Source organism: Marmota flaviventris, chromosome 12 (assembly GCF_047511675.1).
Source record: "Marmota flaviventris isolate mMarFla1 chromosome 12, mMarFla1.hap1, whole genome shotgun sequence".
Lineage (NCBI taxonomy): Eukaryota > Metazoa > Chordata > Mammalia > Rodentia > Sciuridae > Marmota > Marmota flaviventris.
In genome coordinates this window covers 95,662,340-95,681,114 of record NC_092509.1, presented here as the reverse complement: position 1 = coordinate 95,681,114, position 18,775 = coordinate 95,662,340, and the positions used below count along the sequence as shown (strand labels likewise).

The 18,775-nt window shown below is 39.2% G+C and overlaps 2 protein-coding genes across 17 annotated transcripts in view; one reads left to right on the top strand and one right to left on the bottom strand.

The window, feature by feature from the left end:
* The window catches only part of LOC114092350 (transmembrane epididymal protein 1-like), a 65,432-nt gene that overhangs the window by 15,586 nt on the left and 31,071 nt on the right, over window positions 1-18,775 (top strand). For 12 of the 16 annotated variants that reach the window (XR_011704001.1, XM_071600251.1, XM_071600258.1 and 9 more), the window contains one exon: window positions 7,948-8,025. The exons of 2 other annotated variants lie outside the window; for them this stretch is intronic. The gene's annotated coding sequence lies outside the window, so the exon portion shown is untranslated. Of the gene's footprint in view, window positions 1-7,947; window positions 8,026-9,035; window positions 9,055-18,775 lie in introns of those variants that run through there. 2 more of the 16 variants (XM_071600254.1, XM_071600257.1) reach the window with 2 other exon arrangements.
* LOC114092349 (transmembrane epididymal protein 1-like) lies at window positions 5,009-5,908 on the bottom strand. Its single transcript, XM_027934911.1, has one exon. It carries the CDS (start codon window positions 5,906-5,908, stop codon window positions 5,009-5,011), a length of 900 nt encoding a protein of 299 aa, XP_027790712.1.

Sequence of the window (18,775 nt, the reverse complement as noted above, 5' to 3'; positions counted from 1 at the left end):
TACCAATGGGAGCAAATCCTTGACAATGCACCTTCTTTTAAAGGGTTCACCTGACTAAGTCAGACCCACTCAGGGAAACTCCCTATGGATCAATTCTAAGTCAACTGATCAGGGACTACTCATAGGAGTGATATTCCAGTACATTCTCTGGCTCCACCTGCACTCAAGGAGAGAGGATCATACAGGGCCTGTGTACTGGGGCAAAATCTTCCAGCTCATCTTGGAGTTCTGCTTGCCACAGCATTCCCTTCTTCTTTGTGTTCATTATCATAAATTGCAACATAATTGTACATCTTTGTGTCTTTCTTATTATGGTACTGTCAATCCTTGCATAGCACCTGGAAAACAGCTCTTTAGGGTTTTTATTAATGGATTAATTAATCCCATGGTTGTCTGGATTGAATGTGGAAGATTCTTTTAATTTATTAGCCATGTTTACATATTAGTCTTCTTCATTGTGTTTTCATTTTTGTGAAACTCAGTTGAGAAACGTATTTTTTTTTCTTGCCATTGTTTTGATCTCTGGTAGTGAATCTGTTTAAGGACCTCGCCAGCTGTGCAGTGCCTCCATGCTCTTTCAGGTAGGGGTCCAGTGGGAAATACGTGGGAACTCCAGCTGATAAAGATACCTCTTATGTAGATAGGGGCAAGGTATAGAGACATCACTGGCATAGGTTGGGTAACAGTTGTGCCCTTACTACCTCCAGGCTCCAAGGGATATGGGACATGGGATGGAAGAATTTCCTGTTATGTGTAAGGATTATGTAGTGGATTGAGTGGTGCCCCAACCCCCATAATAGGTCTAAGTCCTAACCCCAGATTCTGTGCATTCAACCTTATTGAGAAAATGGAACTTTGCAGTTATAATTAAGCATCTCAAAAATGAGATTATCCTGTATTTAGGGTAAGCCCTAGATCTAATGACAGGTGTCCTCCTAAGAAAAAGGCTGATGGAAATTTAAGACCCAAAGACACACAGAAGAGAAGATAATGTGAAGATAAGGCAGATCTGCAAGACAAGGAATACCAAAGATGGCTAGCACCAACCAGAAGCTAGGAGAGAGACATGGAGCAGACTCTCCTTCAGAGCCTTGATTTCAGACTTCTGGCATCCAGCACTGTGGAGCTCTGCATTTCTATTATTTTGGCCTCTAGGTTAATAGTAAATGGTGCCTTGGGACACCAATACAGGTGTCATGGTGGCAGAACAGTATATGGACAGCCTGGGAGCCCCATCTCAGGAGCTCAGAGTAAAACCCTGACCTTGCTCTTCCCCTCACCTCTGGGCCCCTACTGGGGTTCATCATTGGCCACACCCTGCCAGGAATCAGAGGATCAGGTAGCTCACTGATGTGCTAGGTCAGCTTTCTGGGAGAGAGAGAGAGAGAGAGTGAGCGAGCCTGTTGGGGAGGCTTAGGAGGGACAGAGGATACACGGCACATCTCTTTTTCAGTTATAGATAGGGTACCCATAAATCCTCATTTATCTGGAACAGGTTTGGCTTTTACCTGTTGTCCCAGTTCCCATGTTAAAAAGAATTAATTTTGCCCCTTTTCATCCTCACTCAGGCTTGGTTAATTAGAGGGTCAATTTAGTAATAGGTCCACATCCAAGAAGATCTTCATTCAAATGGAGGTGGAAGTTCTGTAGGATATGGTGAGCCAGACAAATTACCTCTCCTGATTGCCCTATGGTCCTAGACATTGTTGACAGGTATAAGACAACTTCAAACCTTTTGAAAACACTGAACAGGAACATACCTTACTGTAGCATATGCCCCATAATTTCTGCATTTAGCTATTTTTCCTTCATCATGGAGATTCTTACATCAGGCACACTGACCTCCCTTGTTTGTTTTAACCCTGCACAATACTCTTTAATTTATTTAAACACTGCCTGATTAGTGAACATATGTCATTTGAACTTCCCATCAAACAGTGCTACAGTGACCATTCTGGTGCACACCCCTTTGTGTATATGTGTAGACTTCTGGCCTGTTTAATTGGTCATGCTGGTACTCGAGCTACCTGCAAAAGGAAGCTAGGGCTTAAAAATAAAAATCTTCCAGGAAGGTGGACCTGACAATATGGACCTGATCAAAATGTTGGGAGGATGTTTTTCAAGACATTTTTTAGGCCCTTATGACAGAATGTCCACTGTAGGTCAAGAAGTGGGATTGTTTGCATTCTAAAGTTTGACAAGTGTTGAACTGATTGCAAAACAATGTAGACCAATTTATATCACTGTCTATAATTTACAATTCCATTTTCTCTACATCTTGTCCCACAGTAGATATTATTTTTAAATGCTTTTGACAATTTGGATAATCTGATGGGAGATCTTACTTTATGAAAATCCGCTTTTCTTCAAAATGGGCTGAGATTTTTGACCTTAAGATCTTGAATTCTAAGACCTATTTATAGCCTTTGTCCTTATGTTAGACTTATTTCTGCTGGCCTGTTAATATTTGAACACCTCTATATATCTGGATATCGATTTTTTTTTGCCTATTACGTATGGGGAAAATATTTCTTTCACAGCATCTCTTTTATCCTTTTAATTATGACTTTTAGATATAAAAAAACATAAATGAAATGTGTAATCTTTTCAGAACTTTTTTTGCTCAAGAAAGCTTTTCATGTTCTTCATTATAAAATATATTTATCATTTTCAAAACATTTTAGAGTCATATTGCTCACTTTAACCTTTTAACCCATTTATTATTTATTTTGTGCATTGCTCACTTTTTATTGTGTAAGTTTTTATTTTTTTCTCTGTGGGGAACCCATTATTCCTCAGATTAATTGAAGAGTTTGTCTTTAACACATGCTTCATTCTCATATTCTATATTTCTCTTTCTGGAGTTTCGATTATATTACGCTATGTTGGTTTGGGGTGAATGGTAGTTGCTTGAATCCTATATCATGCTGTTTAATTCTTGAATTAATTTCATAATGTACTGTGAAAGCTAGAAGTGCAATACCTTCTGGGAGAAATCAAGTCCAGGTCTCTTTTTTTATATTTCTTTTTCAGATATATTTTAGAATAGGTTTGCTGAATTCTGTAAAGATTATATTGGAAATTTTTAATGGGCATATTATATATACATCTATATGAAAAATGCAAGTATGTTTTGTGGAAAAATTTATGAGATACTATGTTGGAAGAATTTCACTAAATATCAGAGGCTTATTTAGCAGTTTAGAAGTAGAGTACAAATTACTTGTTAAAGCAACCCAGAAGTGAATTCTGAGTTTCTTCATCACTCCCATGACAGTATTCAAGATGGCAATAAAAATATGGGATCACAGATGAAAAATGATGGGGGAGAGCATAGGATCTACATGTCATGGGAGAAGAGAGAAAGATTAGAAGCATTTTGTCCCAGGTTTCACTCTGACTTGCACTCAGAATGTAAGCTGCAGTCAGGAGTGTTGAGAACCATCATCCCACCCCAGGGCACAGATCAAGGTGTGAAGCACTCCCTCTTTAGAAGGACTGGAAACAATTGCACTGTTCTTCATGCATATCAGGTATCCATCCCCTGCATTCTACCCATTTTTTCTAAATCAGTCACATTCCCATTCTTTGCAGAGAAGTCTTTGGAGCCCAGGGAACAAAGCAGAGTTTTGACTCTCAGACCTACAAACTTAGGTCTTTGTTCTGTCTCTGACCAGCCATGAGTCTTTGGTCGAATTCCCCTTTAGAGTCTTTGGATTTTCATATGTAAAATGGAAAGTCAACATAGCATACCCCATGAAGTTATGGTAAGCAGTGATGTACAGAATAACAATTCTAGTCAGGTTGGTGAAGTTTATTGTACACATGGACCTGAAAGAGAGTGGGCATGCTATCTATATGATTCATGCTTTAGACTGCTGATACCTCCTGAGACAGAAAGGGAAACCTAATTGGAAGTAAATAAGACTTTATTAATAATCCATTTTGTAGAGGCAACTGATATTCTGGAATCTGCAGAGGAAACTAGAGATAAATGCCTTGCTCTTAGAGAGCCTAACTCTCAGGTAGTGAGGCAAGACCTTCCCAAGAGAAACAATATGACACACAGGACAAAAAGGATATTTGCAGCCTGAGTAAAATGACAACAGATTTGGAGAAATTGCTGATGAATTCAGATTCAAGGAATATGTGAGAATTTTCAGGGTGGTAGACCTCTTGTTGGTGGCTCTATAAGGGGACTTAAGGTGGCATGAAATTACAATGCATAGGGAAAATGTAACTGGCAGTGGGTTTTGTCCAGAGTACTATCTGGCAGACTTGAGCCCAGGATATAGTAAATGATCTAGTCTATTCTGGTGGGGCTGATGGTAGGCAATTAAGTAGCTGAGCACTTTGCTTTGACTGGATGAGAGGACAGGAATGAGAAAGTGGCATTCAGTGAATGTTTGCTTTGAGACAACTTGAAAGCAACTTTGAGACAAATATGAAAGTATTAATTCTGACTTGATGTATAAATTTGAAACCATGCTAATCCACCCAAATTAGAACATATATACACACATATATGATTCCGCTAATTTCATTCCAGGTGATGTGAGTTGAGCTGAATCTGCTTATGACATTGCATTTGAATCAATTAGTTGATCAACCAAAATACCCATCATTGCAGTTCCAATTTGCTCTTTGTTCCTTAGTTAGAACCTTGAGAAGCAGCTAGTGATGGCATTCCTACTGCACTCTGCTCTGCTCTTTTCAGAGGCCTCCCATTGTTCTCTCCTACCATGGTTATTTCTTATATGCTTCCCTGCTCTCAGTTCTCTTATTCCTCTTCCTCTTCCCCTCGCTCATAGTATCCCATCTGTTACTTCTCCATGCCATTCTCTTCCTATGTCCTCAGTAACAAGGCTCAATGACAGACAGGGCAATTGTTGGGATCCACCGTTGGTCTTTGGGGCCATTACCTTCATTGGGGAGCAACAAGTGTGCCATACATGTGGCTGAGAGGATCCATTGCAGGGAAGATGGGGTGAAGTATGTGCCAGGCACTCTAGGCCTTATCTCGAGGTGAGCTCTTTGCAAGCAGAGGAGCCTGGTCTTCCTTCTCTGGCTGCTCTATTTCCTGCAACAGCCTGTAGAGGGGCTCTGGAGTGCTCTTGTGATAGGGAGCTTCTTTAGACCCCATCATCTTCAAGCTGGAGTAGTAACAACGATGCCAAAAGTAAGAGAAGCCATAGATTGCAAACAGGCACAAGGCGTCACACATCACATGCCAGCAGAAGAAGGTGGTGACAAACATGAGGTCATTCATGTCATCATCGTCCCATGGGTAGCCAGAGACTGGTCTGTACAGAATAAAGCCTGCCTGTATCAGCCAGGAGCCCAGGACCAGAATCAGCAAAGTCTCCATCATCCAGAGTTGAAACATCTCAGGAGCCCAGAGTTCTACAGTTAACACCAGCAACAGCAGTAACACCACCAAGATGAGCAGATAATGAACTTGCAGCTCAATCCCTGATGACCCCTTAGCATGTGACATCATCAGTAGCAGGAGCTCATAGAAGGACAGGGCCAGGGCACCTTTTTCTAGGACCACACACCTCTGAGGGAACATGTTCTTGCTCATGACATCTACACAGCCCATGAGTATGAGTAGGGTGAACATGGTGAGGTGCTGCCACTCTTTGGAGTACAGAAACCTTGGTGGCAGCTCCCTGTCCATCAATATTATTCCTCCTTCAGTGCAGTTGTTGACATAAACCACTAAGAGAGAGCCAGCCACTATCTTCAGCAAACCTTCATAGGATAGTTTCCACAGCCTGGCCCATCTCCCTTTCTTCTTGGGAGGGCACAAAGATTGGAGTGAGTCACTGAATATCACTATGGCCTGATACAATCCATTACAGAAAAGAAATAGCCCTGGGTAAGCATGACCATGGAATTTCCCCATGGAATTACTAGTCTATTTGACTAAGGAGGTAAGAAGAAAATTCAGGACTTCTCTGTTCTCCTTTCCCTCATGGGCCCCTCAAGTTTTTAGTGCTATGCAGAGCTAACTTCTTTCTACTTTTATTACCTCCCTCTGCCCACTGCACTCTCCCACAGAATGGAAAGTTCTGGACAGGTGCCTACACTCTGTGTGAAAGGAGTCTTATTGTTCCATTCCATTCTGGAACACTGAGAACGGACTGACTTCTGCCACAGAAGGAAGGTGAATATTTCTAAGTGTGCACCTGCAGGGATGTATACTCTCAGGATTGTTACCTATGGGCCCTTTAGGAGCTTCTGATGACAATTCATGGCTTGTTTCCTTCTGCTTATGCCCAGTTCTCAGATAATGGGAAAGGTACCCGATCATGGAGATTATCCAGAGGATTGGGTTATGTACAAATTTTGTGCATCCTGCAAGACCTCTTATTCATATCTTGGGTCATATACTGAAGACAGATATATTCTTTATGGAATAAAAGTTATTAACATGTGGCCTTGTGTTCCCATATGCAGATACTCAGTTCCTTCTTGGTCTTATCATTCTTCTGTTAACAGAGAGATTTTAGACACCACCAAGAAAGCTGCTTGCCTCTCCCCCTGTCTCTCTCCACTGGATAATAAATGAACCTAAAAAAATCTTCTGAGATCAATTTTAGAGTGTTATGGTGCAATTTATTATTAAAATGCATATACAGGTATGTGAGGCAAGTAGATCCAGTGAACTGCTTATATTTTAAAGTGAATTAATGCCTCAACTTTATTCTCTTTGTCTAATACTTAGAGGTAAAAAGTCCTGGGCATTATATAACAGCCAGCTTCATATGAGGGAATGCATCCAAGGCAAGAATTTTTTTTTTAAAAAAAATTGTTTATAATTATGGTACACAATGTATTGTTTTCATATACATTGTGAAATGAGTACAGTCAAGCCATAACATACCTGTCACCTTATATAATTACTTTTTTGTGGTGAGAACATTTAAGATCTATTCTGTCTGCAAATTTCAAGTATATAATGCCTCATTATTAATCTCAGTCATTGTGCTATCTATTAGCTCTCTAAAACTTATTCGTTTTACATGACTGTAACCTTGTACCTCTTGGTCAAGATCCCTTCTTTTCACAACTTCGATTTCTGCTTCTGGTAATCACCATTTGTTACTCTCTGCTTCTATAAATTCAAATTTTTAGAGTCCATGCATAAGTGAGATCATGCAATCAATGTATTTTCTTTCTTTTTAAGCTTATGTCACTTAACAATAGTGCCCTCACCTTGATCCATGTTGTCACAAATGACAAAATTTCCTGTATGAAGGCTGAATAATACAGTGTAGTAATTTTCTGTTCCAGGCTCTGTTGATGGTCAGGTTGCTCCTGTATTTTGCCTGTTACAAATAATGTGCCAGTCAACCTGGGAGTGCAGATAAGTTGTCTGCTGATTTTGTTCTGGATATATATGGAGAAGTAGAATTGCTAGGTTATATGGTAATTCTATTTTTGATCTTTTGGAGAAACTTTCATACTGTTTTTCACACTTGTTTCTCCAACATTTCCACCAACAGTGTACAGTCATTCCCTTTCCTACATTACCCCCAACATTCATTATTTTTTGTCTTTTTATTTATTATTTATTTTGTTGTTATTGCTTTGTTTTGTTGTACTGGAGACTGAACTCAGGGGTGCTGTACCACTGACCTACATTCCCCACCCTTTTAAATTTTTGAGACAGGGTCTTGCTAAGTTGCCCAGGCTGGCCTTGAACTTGTGATCCTTCCCGGTAGCTGAGATTAGAGGTGTGCACCACCATGCTTGACCTGTCTTTTTTATAAGAGTCATCCTAATGTGTGGGGGTAATATCTCATTGTGATTTTTATTTGCATTTCCCTGTTGAGCACCTTTTCATATACCTGTTGGCTACTTGATGTCTGCTTTGAAAAAAGATCTGTGCAGGTTCTTTACCCATTTTTTTCATAAATAATAGAAATTTATTTCTCACAGATCTGGATGCCAGGAATTCCAAGATCAAGGTGCCAGCAGATTCTATGCCTGGTAAGGGCTGCTCTCTCTGTTTCCAGGGTAAGTTGCCTTGTTACTTTATCCTCACATGGCAAAAGATGGAAGTGCAAAAGGAGAGGAACACTAATTCCCTCCAGCCCTTTTATAAGGTGGTTAAATACACCTCATGACTTAATCACCCTTGTGAATGTCCCACTTCATTTTTAAATATATTTTTATTTCTAATTGACACATAGTAACTGTATACATTCATTGGGTACAATGTGCCATTTTAATACGTGTATACAGGTATAATGATCAGATCAGGGTAATTGGCATATCTATCAGCTCAGACATTTAAAAATCCTCTATACTAGCTGTTTTGAAATATTCAATTAAATATTGTCAATCATAGTTATCCTACAGTGCTATAGAACACTAGAAGCTATTCTTATCTAACCTTACCCGTTTACCCTCTAAACCCATTAACCACCCTCCCTCCACCCACCCATCCCTGATACCAAGCTCTGGTAACCACTATTCTGTTCTGTGCTTCTTTAAGATCAGCTTTTTAGCTTCTGAATGTGTCTTTCTTCCTATGTCTGACTTGTTTCCCTTGGCATAAAGTTCTTCTGTTCCATCCATGTTGCTGCAAATAATGGATTTTATTCTTTTCTATGACTCAATAATATTCCATTGTGCATATTTTTATTTTCCATTTATCTGTCCATGGACACCTAGGTTAATTCTATGTTTTGGCTATTATGAATAGTGCTGCAATAAACAAGAGAGTGCAGATATCTCTTTGATACACTGATTTAAATTCCTTTGGATATATATACCCAGTAGTAGAATCACAGGATCATATGCTAGTTCTATGTCCAGATTTTTAAGGAAACTTCACACTGTTTTCCACAATTGCTGAACTAAATTTACATTTTCACCAATAGTATATCCTCACCAGCATTCTTTTTCTTTTTGTTAATAACAGTTATAACAATGAAATGATATCTCATTGTGGTTTTCATTTGCATATATCTGAAGAATGGAAAGCATTGTTTCATGTATTTGCCAGCCATTTATATATCCTCTTTCAACAAATTACAAAAGGTAATTTGCTCATTTTTAAATTGGATTATTTGGGCTTCACTGTTGAGTTGTTTGAGTTTCTTATATACTCTGGGAATTAATCCCTTGTCAGATGAGTTTAGTTTTCAATATTTTTCTCCCATTCTGTAGGTTGTCTCCTCATTCTGTTGATTTTTTTCCTTTTTTTTATACAGAAGATTTTTAGTTTGAAGGGATACAATTTATCAATTTTTGCTTTTGAGGCCTGTGTTTCTGGGGTCATATCAAAAAAAAAAAAGAAAGAAAGAAAGAAACTGCCCAGATAAATATCCTGAATTATTCTCTTCGTTTTTTTTTTTTTCTCCCTTCTAGTAGTTTCATGCCTTACATTTAAATCTGATCCATTTTGAGTTGATTTTCATATAGGGTGAGAAATAAGGATCTGATTTCTTTCTTTTATGTGGATATCCAGTTTACCTGGGCTGTTTGTTGAAGAGATTTTATTTTATTCAATGTATTTTTTTTTTTTTTACTGCCTTTTTGGAAAATCAGTTGGTAGTAAATATGTGGGTTTATTTCTGGATTCTCTATTTCTGTTGGTCTGTGTGCCTGTTTTTATGCCAATATCATACTGTTTTAGTTATCATGGCCATTTAGTATATTTTAAAGTGATATATTATAATGCCTTCAGTCTTTTCCCCCCCTCTTTCAGGATTCCATTGACCACTCAGTGTCATTTGTGGTTTCATACACATTCTAGTTTTTTTCTTATTCTTATGAAGAATATCTTTGATGTTTTGATAGGAATTGCATTAAATCCATAGATTACTTTGGCTGGTTCAGACATTTTTTTTTAAAGAGAGAGAGAGAGAATTTTAATATTTATTTTTTAGTTTTCAGTGGACACAACATCTTTGTTTGTATGTGGTGCTGAGGATCGAACCCGGGCCACACGCATGCCAGGAGAGTGCGCTACCACTTGAGCCACATCCCCAGCCCCTGGTTCAGACATTTTGAGAATATTCTTCCTTTCCAGGAACATGGGACATCTTCCATCTTGTGCATTTGTCCTCTTTGATTTCTTTCATCAGTATTTGTAATTTTCATTGCAGAAATTTTTACTTGCTTGGTTACATTTATTACTAAGTACTATTTGTAGCTATTACAAAAATCTTTCTTAACAATTTTTATATGTTTATTTTCTACCTGCAGCTTTTCTGAATTTGTTTATCAGTTCTAACTATTGTGTGGTGAAGTCAGATTTTTCCATACATGACATTATATCATCTGAAAACTGGTATTGTTTGACCTCCTCCTTTCCTATTTGAATTCTTTTTATTTATTTATCTTGTCTTATTGCTGTTGCTAAGACTAACAATAGTGTCTGTATATATGTGTATGTGTGTGTGTGTGTGTGTATTTTAAGACAGCATCTCACTGTGTTATCCAGGCTGTTCTCAAACTCCTAGACTCTAGTAATCCTTCTGACTCAGCTTCCTGATTAGCTGGGACTACAGTTGCACACCAATTCTGTACTGAATAAAAATGATGAAAATAGACATCCTTGTCTTATTCCTGATCTTAGAAAGAAAATTTTTAGTTTTACCCCATCCATTCAACATGATATAGGTTGCAGATTTTCCATATGCAGATATTATTGTGTTGAGGTATATTCTGTCTATACCTAAATTTGTTTAGAGTTTTTATCATGAAGTGATGTGGAATTTTATGAAATGCATTTTCTGTATCTATGGGGATGTTCATATAGTTTCAAACTTCATTCTATTGATCAATGTACTATGTTTATCAGTTTGCTTATATGAACCATCCTTGCATTCCTGGTATAAATCCCACTTTGGTCATGGTGTAGTTGGATTCAGTTTTCTTGTATTTTGGTGCATTTTTAGGTGCATTTGGATTCAGTTTTCTTGTATTTTGTTGAGAATTTTTGCATCTCAATTTATTAGACATATTGACCTGTATTTTTCTTTCTTTCTATGTCCTTATCTGGCTTTGGCATAAAAATACTGCTTGCCTCATAGAATGAGTTTGGAAGTGTTCCTGCCTCCCAGTTCTTTGGATTAGTTTGAGAAGAATTAGTGGTAATTCTTTAAGAGTTCCACAAAACTCAGCAGTGAAGCCATTTGGTCCTGGGCTTTTCTTTGTTGGGGGACTTTTTATTATGGATTTTAATATCATTACTTGTTATTGGTCCACTCATGTTGTTTATTTCCTCATGGTCGATTTTGGTAATTTTGTGTGTATCTAGAAATTTATCCATTTCTTCTAGGTTTTGTGGTTTATTGGCATGGTTTTTTTTCATAATAGTCCCTAAAGATCCTTTTTAATGCTGTGGTATTGAAGCCAGATTTAAAGATAGGTGTAGTTAGTGTAATTAGGTTAATTGGGTCTAATATCCAGTAAGAGGAAGATGGAGCCCATCCCAAGGAAATGTTAATGAAGCAGCTCCCAGCAAAGGTGGAGATGCTAATCCAAAAGCCCTTCCTGCCCAGATTACTCCTTCAGCCCACCTGTCCCCCACGCTTTGGGCCTCCCCACCTATATTCCAGCACTGCAAGATAACAGAACTAAGGACAGGAATGTGTCAGGAATGTGGGAAAGCTGAAAGTAGACCTTAGTTATAAAATAGGGAAGATCTCCCCCTTCCACGGATTCCACCTCTTGGGTCCCCTTCTTCGGGGAGAAGTCTTTTCTACTGTTCTTTAATAAAGCTTCAACTTTCCACTCTAAACTTGCCTCGGTGTGCTTCTCTGGTGTTATACTTCAGCATTGGGGAAGCAAGGACTCATCACTGGTAAACAGCAGTAATAATATCAGTTGTACTGTCTGTTTTCATACCTCATTTTACTTATATGGGTCTGACCTCTTTGTTTCTTGGTTAGTTTAGTTAAAAGTCTGTCAACTTTAACTTTTCAAAAAACTATTTTTTTTTTCATTGGGATTTTTTGTTTTGTTTTGTTTTAGTCTTTCTTTCTCCTATTTCTACTCTGATTTTTGTTATTTTCTTCCTTTTGTTGATTTTGGGTTTGGTCTGCTTTTACTCTTCTGGTTCTTTGAATTGTATCACTAAGTTGTTTATTCAAAATATTTTTTAAAATTTTGATATTGGGGGCTGGGGATGTGGCTCAAGCGGTAGCGCGCTCGCCTGGTATGCGTGCGGCCCGGGTTGGATCCTCAGCACCACATACAAACAAAGATGTTGTGTCCGCCGAGAACTAAAAAATAAATATTAAAAAATTCTCTCCTCTTCTCTCTCTCTCTCTCTCTCTCTCTCTCTCTCTCTCTCTCTGTCTCTCTTTAAAAAAAAATTGATATTGAGTCTCACTAAGTTGCCAAGGCTGGCCGTGAACTTGTGATCCTTCTTCCTCATTCTCCCAAGTAGCTGGAATTGGAGGTGTGCACCATCACACCTGGCTTCTATTTTTTTAATATAGGCACTTATTGCTGAAAACTTCCTTCATACTACTATTTTTGCTGCATCACATAGACTTTGGTCTGCTATGTTTTCACTTTCATTTGTTTCAATGAATTTTTAAATCTTTTGATTTCTTCATTGATTCCGTCAGTAATTCAAGAGATTTTTGTTTAATTTTTATGTAGTTGTACAATTTTGGAAGTTTCTTTTGTGGTTGATTTCTAGTTATATTCTGTTGTGAGGAGAGAAGATGCATGTTATGATTTCATTTTTTTTCTTTTTAATTTGAGTCTTATTTTGTGGCCCAACATATGGTCTATCCTGGAGAATGTTTCATTTGCTGATAAGAAAAATGTGTATTCTGCAGCAGTTGAATGAAATATTCTGTAATTACCTGTTGGGTCTACTGGGTGAATAGCAAAATTTAACTCAAGTGTTTCTCTGTTTCCTTTTTTTTTTTTTAATGTGTGTGTGGGGGGGACTAGATGAGCTGTCCATTGATGAAAGTACATCATTGAAGTCTCCAATTGTTATTTATTATAATCTATCTCCCCTTTTATATCTAATATGTTTACTTTATATGATTTGTTGCTCCAGTGTTGGTACACAGATATTTGCAATTATTCTTTCCTTTTGTTGAATTGATCCCCTTATTGCTATATAGTGACCTTCTTTGTCTCATTTTACAGATTTTTACTTAATACCTATTTTATCTAATGTAAATATAGCTATCCCTACCTGGTTTTAGTTTCCATTTTCATGATTTATTTTTTCTCATTCTGTTTCTTGTTCAATGTGTGCCTTTACTAGTGAAGTAAGTTTCTTATAGGCAGCATATTATTGGGTCTAGTTGTGTGTGTGTGTGTGTGTGTGTGTGTGTGTGTGTGTGTCTACCAGGGATTGAATCCAGAGTGCTTAATCACTGAGCCTTGTCCCCAGCCTTTTTAGTTTTTTATTTTGAGACAGAGTCTTGCTAAGTTGCTTGGGGTCTTGTAAGTTGCTGAGGCTGGCTGTGAACTTGTTATCCTCCTGCCTCAGCCTCCCAAGCCACTAGTCATTCTCTAACTTTTAATTGATAAACAATCCATTTACATTCAAGAATATTATTCACAAAATAAAAAAAAAATTGACAAAATGAAAAGGCAACCTACAAAATGGGCAAGAATATTTGCAAATCATATATCCAACAAAAGGTTAAAAGCCAAAAGGTACACAGTTTTATTTAGAGGGTATGATAGAGAATGAGGTGAGGTATCCACGGGTAAACAACTGATTATGAGATTGTTGCAGAGGGTACTTAGGAGTTTCTCTGAGTGCAGCAGTTGTGCTGAGGGAAGAGGAAGTTTTTCATAGAACATGAACCATCTGACTTTATGCCTCTGCATAATCATCTGCCTGCCTCATATATGCAAAGCTGTGGAGCAAAGAGGCAGAATCGATATGCTGATAGTGCTCCTGGAGTGTAGGAGAGTCTTCACTGCCTGTGAATCTTAACTCTCATGCAAGAATCTCCCACTTAATCCCATCTCATCTGAGTATTTTCTACACCTACTTAATACAGTAATCCCTTTTTATGCTTAATTTTGTTTTCTGCAATTTTCATTACCTGATTTAAATCATGGCCCAAAAATATTGAATGGAAAATTCTAAAAGCAAACAATTTATTAGTTTTAAGACATATACAATTTGAGTAGCATGATGAAATCTTGGGCATCAGGTCTATCCTGCCCAGGATATAAATCATTATTTTGCCCAGTGTATTTACACTATATGTAGCTGACTATTAGTCTCTTGGTGGCCATCTCAGTAATTAGAGTGACTGTCATGGTATCACAGTGTTTGTGTTCAAGTAACCCTTACACTGTGTCACAATGCCTATGTCATTAATCTCATTTCATTTCTTTATGCTAATGCAAAAATAATACTTAGCCTTTACAGAAAAAGTAGACAAATACACAAGCAAAAAATGAGAAAAAATTAAGTACTTGAAATACCGTAATCTGATGATAACCACTGTTAGCATTTGTTGTAGAATTCCAGCTTTAGGAAGGCAAGGCTGTAAAAAAAAAAAAAAAAGAAAGAAAAGAAAAATAGAAAAAAGTGACTAAAAAATAGAAAGAAAAAAAAAAAAAAGACTGGAAATTGAGAGAGCAGGATTCCAGTCCCAATTTTTTTTCCCCTAACTAGCAGTCTCTCGGTTTCTTTATTAGAGAAAGGAAAGCATTTTGACATCCGTGTTCTCAGAGAGAGAGAGAGAGAGAGAGAGAGGAGTTAAGCAAGGGATGAGATGGAAGGGGGTATATTATTACACATTCTCCTCTTTAGTTAGTGGTCAAAACACTGAGAAGACTCTGAAGGGCTGACTGTCCAGAGAGAAGAGGTACAAAGGGAGGCTGTGAGTGGGACAGCAATGGAGTAGACCAAGGAAGAGAAATCCCTGGTATTCTTTAGGGTTCTTGCCTTTGCTCTGGGAAATGGCTGAGCTGCTTTTAGTAAGAGTGGTGCTGTGGTCTATGGCTCCACTGAGTATTTCCCATGATCAGCAGCTGGGGCATGTTTCTGAGTAGCTCAGGTCCACCTCGAATAGACTGTGGGCATAAGGAAGAGCTGCATTTATTCATTCTGTAATGGCACTTCTAGTGCCTTGGGGTTCTGATCTAGGGACACAGATACCACTCATCTCCTGACCACCACATTTACCTCCGCTCATGACCATTCCTGGAGGCGGGACAGGGGTGTCAACAGTTAGAGGAAGAGGGCAGAGCAAGCAAAGGAACACCTGAAGTTCAAGGCTGAAAGTGGCACATACGCAGAACAAGTAGCCCCACAAAACATCCCATCTGTGATGTTCAGTGCTGCATTTGGCCAGGCCTCAAGGCTACGTGTTCTTCATTAAACTCTGAGCTTCCTGATCTCAGGACTTTAAAGATAGGAATCACATGTCTCAAACCAGACACAGCCCACGGTAGTCGAGAGGGAAGCCAAGTGTGGTGAATGATTAGCAGAACTGCCAGACTGCCCCAGAGTCCGTGGGTGGGGAGGACCGGGACAGCTATTTCATGGGGAACTCAGCTTGACCATAAGAGCCTGTGGAGGTTCTTCACCCACTTCAGACCTGCCTCCCCCACATTACTGAGGGTCCCTGGGAATAGTCAGTGCCATTTGTTCATCATGAGTTGCTGGAGTGAGCAAGAAACTCCTCTGGAATTCTGTAAAAATGAATTTTAAATGCAATGCCAGACTCTTGTCCTTTTTACAAAAAGCTAAAAGCATAGTATACATATACACACATGAAATATACAAATAGACATTACTAATTAAAGAGTTATTTAGAATTAGAACATGTCATGAGTGTTGTACAGAATGCAGTTTAGAGGATTCAAGGGCCAGAGTAGTCATGGGAGAGGCTGTGTTTGGTTAGTTAAGCTGCAGGTTACTGTGGGTGGGTGGGGGGAGTGTAAGGTTCTTTCAGAAGCTCTTTTTAATCTGTCTCTTTTTGATTGTTTATGTCCTTGTCATCTTCATCTTTGTCAATGTTTGTAACTTATCTTGTTTCATTGGGAAATGGCTCCAGGAGAGGGGAGAGCAGCTGTGTGGCCAGAGACTATGTCAGGGATTCAAAGGTGGCCTATCTATGGGGAATCACCACCAGGCCACAGTCTAAGCCTCACCTGGCCAGACTTTTCTTAGTAGTACAAACAGGAATATGAAAGATAGTCCGTTTGCTACTCTAGAACCCTCTCCGCTCTATGTGTCCTCCTCTATGCCTCAGGAGGCTGAGCTTTATGGACAGCAATAATGATCTTCTTCCCTTGTGGCTTCTGGTTAGGTTTGCTAATGAACAGCATCGGAAGGAGGTGGTGAAAAGGAAGAGAGTGGGTCCAACGTGTTTAGTTCTGACTTCCCCCTTTTAATGGGTTGTGGTAGGTTGGTTGCGTCCGCTCCTATAGATAAATCCACTCTCTAGGTCTGGTGACCACATTTCCTTGGGCCTTCAGGGCTAGATGTGGTTAGCAGGTCTTCACTGATATTAACCTGTTATGGTTTGGATCTGGAATATCCCTCAAAAGCTTATGTGTTGAAAAATTGGCCCCCAGTGAAGCAATGCCCAGAGGTGGGATAGTCAGGAAGTGACTAGATCATGAGGACTCTGACCTCATCAGTGGATTCATACATTTGATAGATTAATCATTTGAATGGACTACTGGGAGGAGGTGGGGACTGTCTGCAGGTGGGGCATGGTTGGAGGAAGTAGGTCACTGGGGACTTGCCCTTGGAGACTATTCACTTGTCCCTGTTCCCCCTTTCACCCTGCTCTATTTTCCTGGCTGCCATGAGTTGAGCAGTTTTCCTCCACCACATCCTTCCACCACGATGCTCGGCCTCATCTCAGGCCCAAGGCAATGGAGTCATTGTCCATGGACTGAAACCTCGGAAACCATGAACCAAAACAAACCTTTCCTCATTTAAGTTGTTATTGTCAGGTATTTTAGTCATAGTGATGAAAGTTTGATTGACACATACCCTTGAGTGTTTTTAGCGTTCCTGTAAGTATTGCTTTAAGTAGTTCCTTTAATCAACAGACTTAATAATTTTACCCCATTCAAGTATGCAATTCTGGGTCAGTAAATGATACAGTAACTTATATCAAAAGTGGGCAGGAAAGACCTTCAAGATGGGAATTTGGGATTGAGTTTGCTCATATATATGAGAAATGCATGAGAGACCTCCCTGCTAGGGAAAAGGGGTCATTTAACTTTCAGCCAAGAGTAGCATCCCAGTTACCTAATCCAATGCATGGACTGAAGTACAGGTGAAAGGCAAAAGTTGGCAGACAAAATGACTTTGGTAAGTTGATCACATGATAACAATAGTGATTCTAAAAATATGGGGGTCAGCTCACTCTTTGGGAGGCCCTAGAGAGCTATACTATCCAGTTTGGTAACCATTAACCACATGTGGCTATTTACATTAAAATAAAAATTAAAGTTAAATAGAATTTGGAATCTGGTTCTCGAATCATATTCATGTGCTCAGTAGTCACTTGTGACTAGTGATTGCCATATTGTAGGACAGCATAGACAGAAACTTCATCATCATGGAGTTGTGTTGACGAATGCCACTCAAGAGGTTTTATAGGGTGAAGAGAGAAAAATACTGAAGTCTTCAAATGATCAATTCAGAAGATGGAGGGGGGAAGCATTTATGCCAATCTTAATTTCTTAGAGCTGCAAGGACGATAACCCTACCCTCCCATCTTCTGGGAGTACCAGAGCCAATTAAGTGCCTTCCCATGCCAGTCTCTAGTGCTAAATCAAAGGTGCAGGTGGGAAAAGGAATAGGCCCCTGAATATATGTGTTTGAGAGAGAGAGAGCAGGTGACATTGAGAACTTTGAACTTCCCAGTTCCCTAGGCTCTTAACTGACTGAAGAACCTCTTTCTCCCACTGGAGAGAGAAAGCCTTCCTCTGCATGTGCCCCTTTCAGTAGCTTCACCTGGAAGGATGCCATTATCAGAGAACACCAATCTTTGTAGGACCCACTCCCAGCACTCTGATAACCTCCAGGTCCATAACAAGAGGAGGTCCCAGTGTAGCCCAGGCAAGGATATACAAGACCTGGTCTAAAGTGGGAGAGGAAATCAGTACACCAAAGTTATTATAAGTCCTCCCCAATAAGGTTTGGCCAGAACGTAGTGAGCATGGATGGGAACTAATGCTCCAGGTGTAAAGTGGAGTTGAAGAGTCGATTGAATCACAGTATGCGGCTATTTTCCTGAGGTACTGGGTTTAACATGTTGACTTGAACATTTAGGAGTGGTATAAATCATGTGCTGGGGAAGCCAGTTGGAAACCTGACTCAAACATGATCCATGTTCAGTGAAATTGACGTACTGGAATTTCCCTGGCAAACTAGAGAAGCACTTGCACATAGAATTTTCTGCAGCAGTGGGGATTTTCTAGAATTCATGCTGTCCAATATGAAGACTTCTAGCCATCTGTGGCTCTTGGGCACTTAAAAAAAGGTGGTCAGTGCAACTAAGAAACTGGATTTTAAAGTTAATATCATTTTAATGAATTTAAATTTAACACATTTCTGGTAGCTACTAGATTAGGTGGTGCTACTCTAGTTAAAGGAGTTGGCAAGCTCAGGAGAATAGGAACATAAGGGCCACCTGCTCCGACACCCCTTCATTATAACCCCTGTGGGAACTTGGAGGAGACTTGCTTTGTCTTCGGAGCCCACCCTGGCTGGGTCCTCCAGGCTTGATATGAGGTTATTATCTTTCACTTTTGAATAGCTTTTCTATTCCTATTTTTTTCCCTC

What these genes read in the sequence shown, in the direction of transcription:
- LOC114092349 (XM_027934911.1), bottom strand. Translation starts at nt 5,908, where the DNA reads ATGGGGAAATTCCATGGTCATGCTTACCCAGGGCTATTTCTTTTCTGT.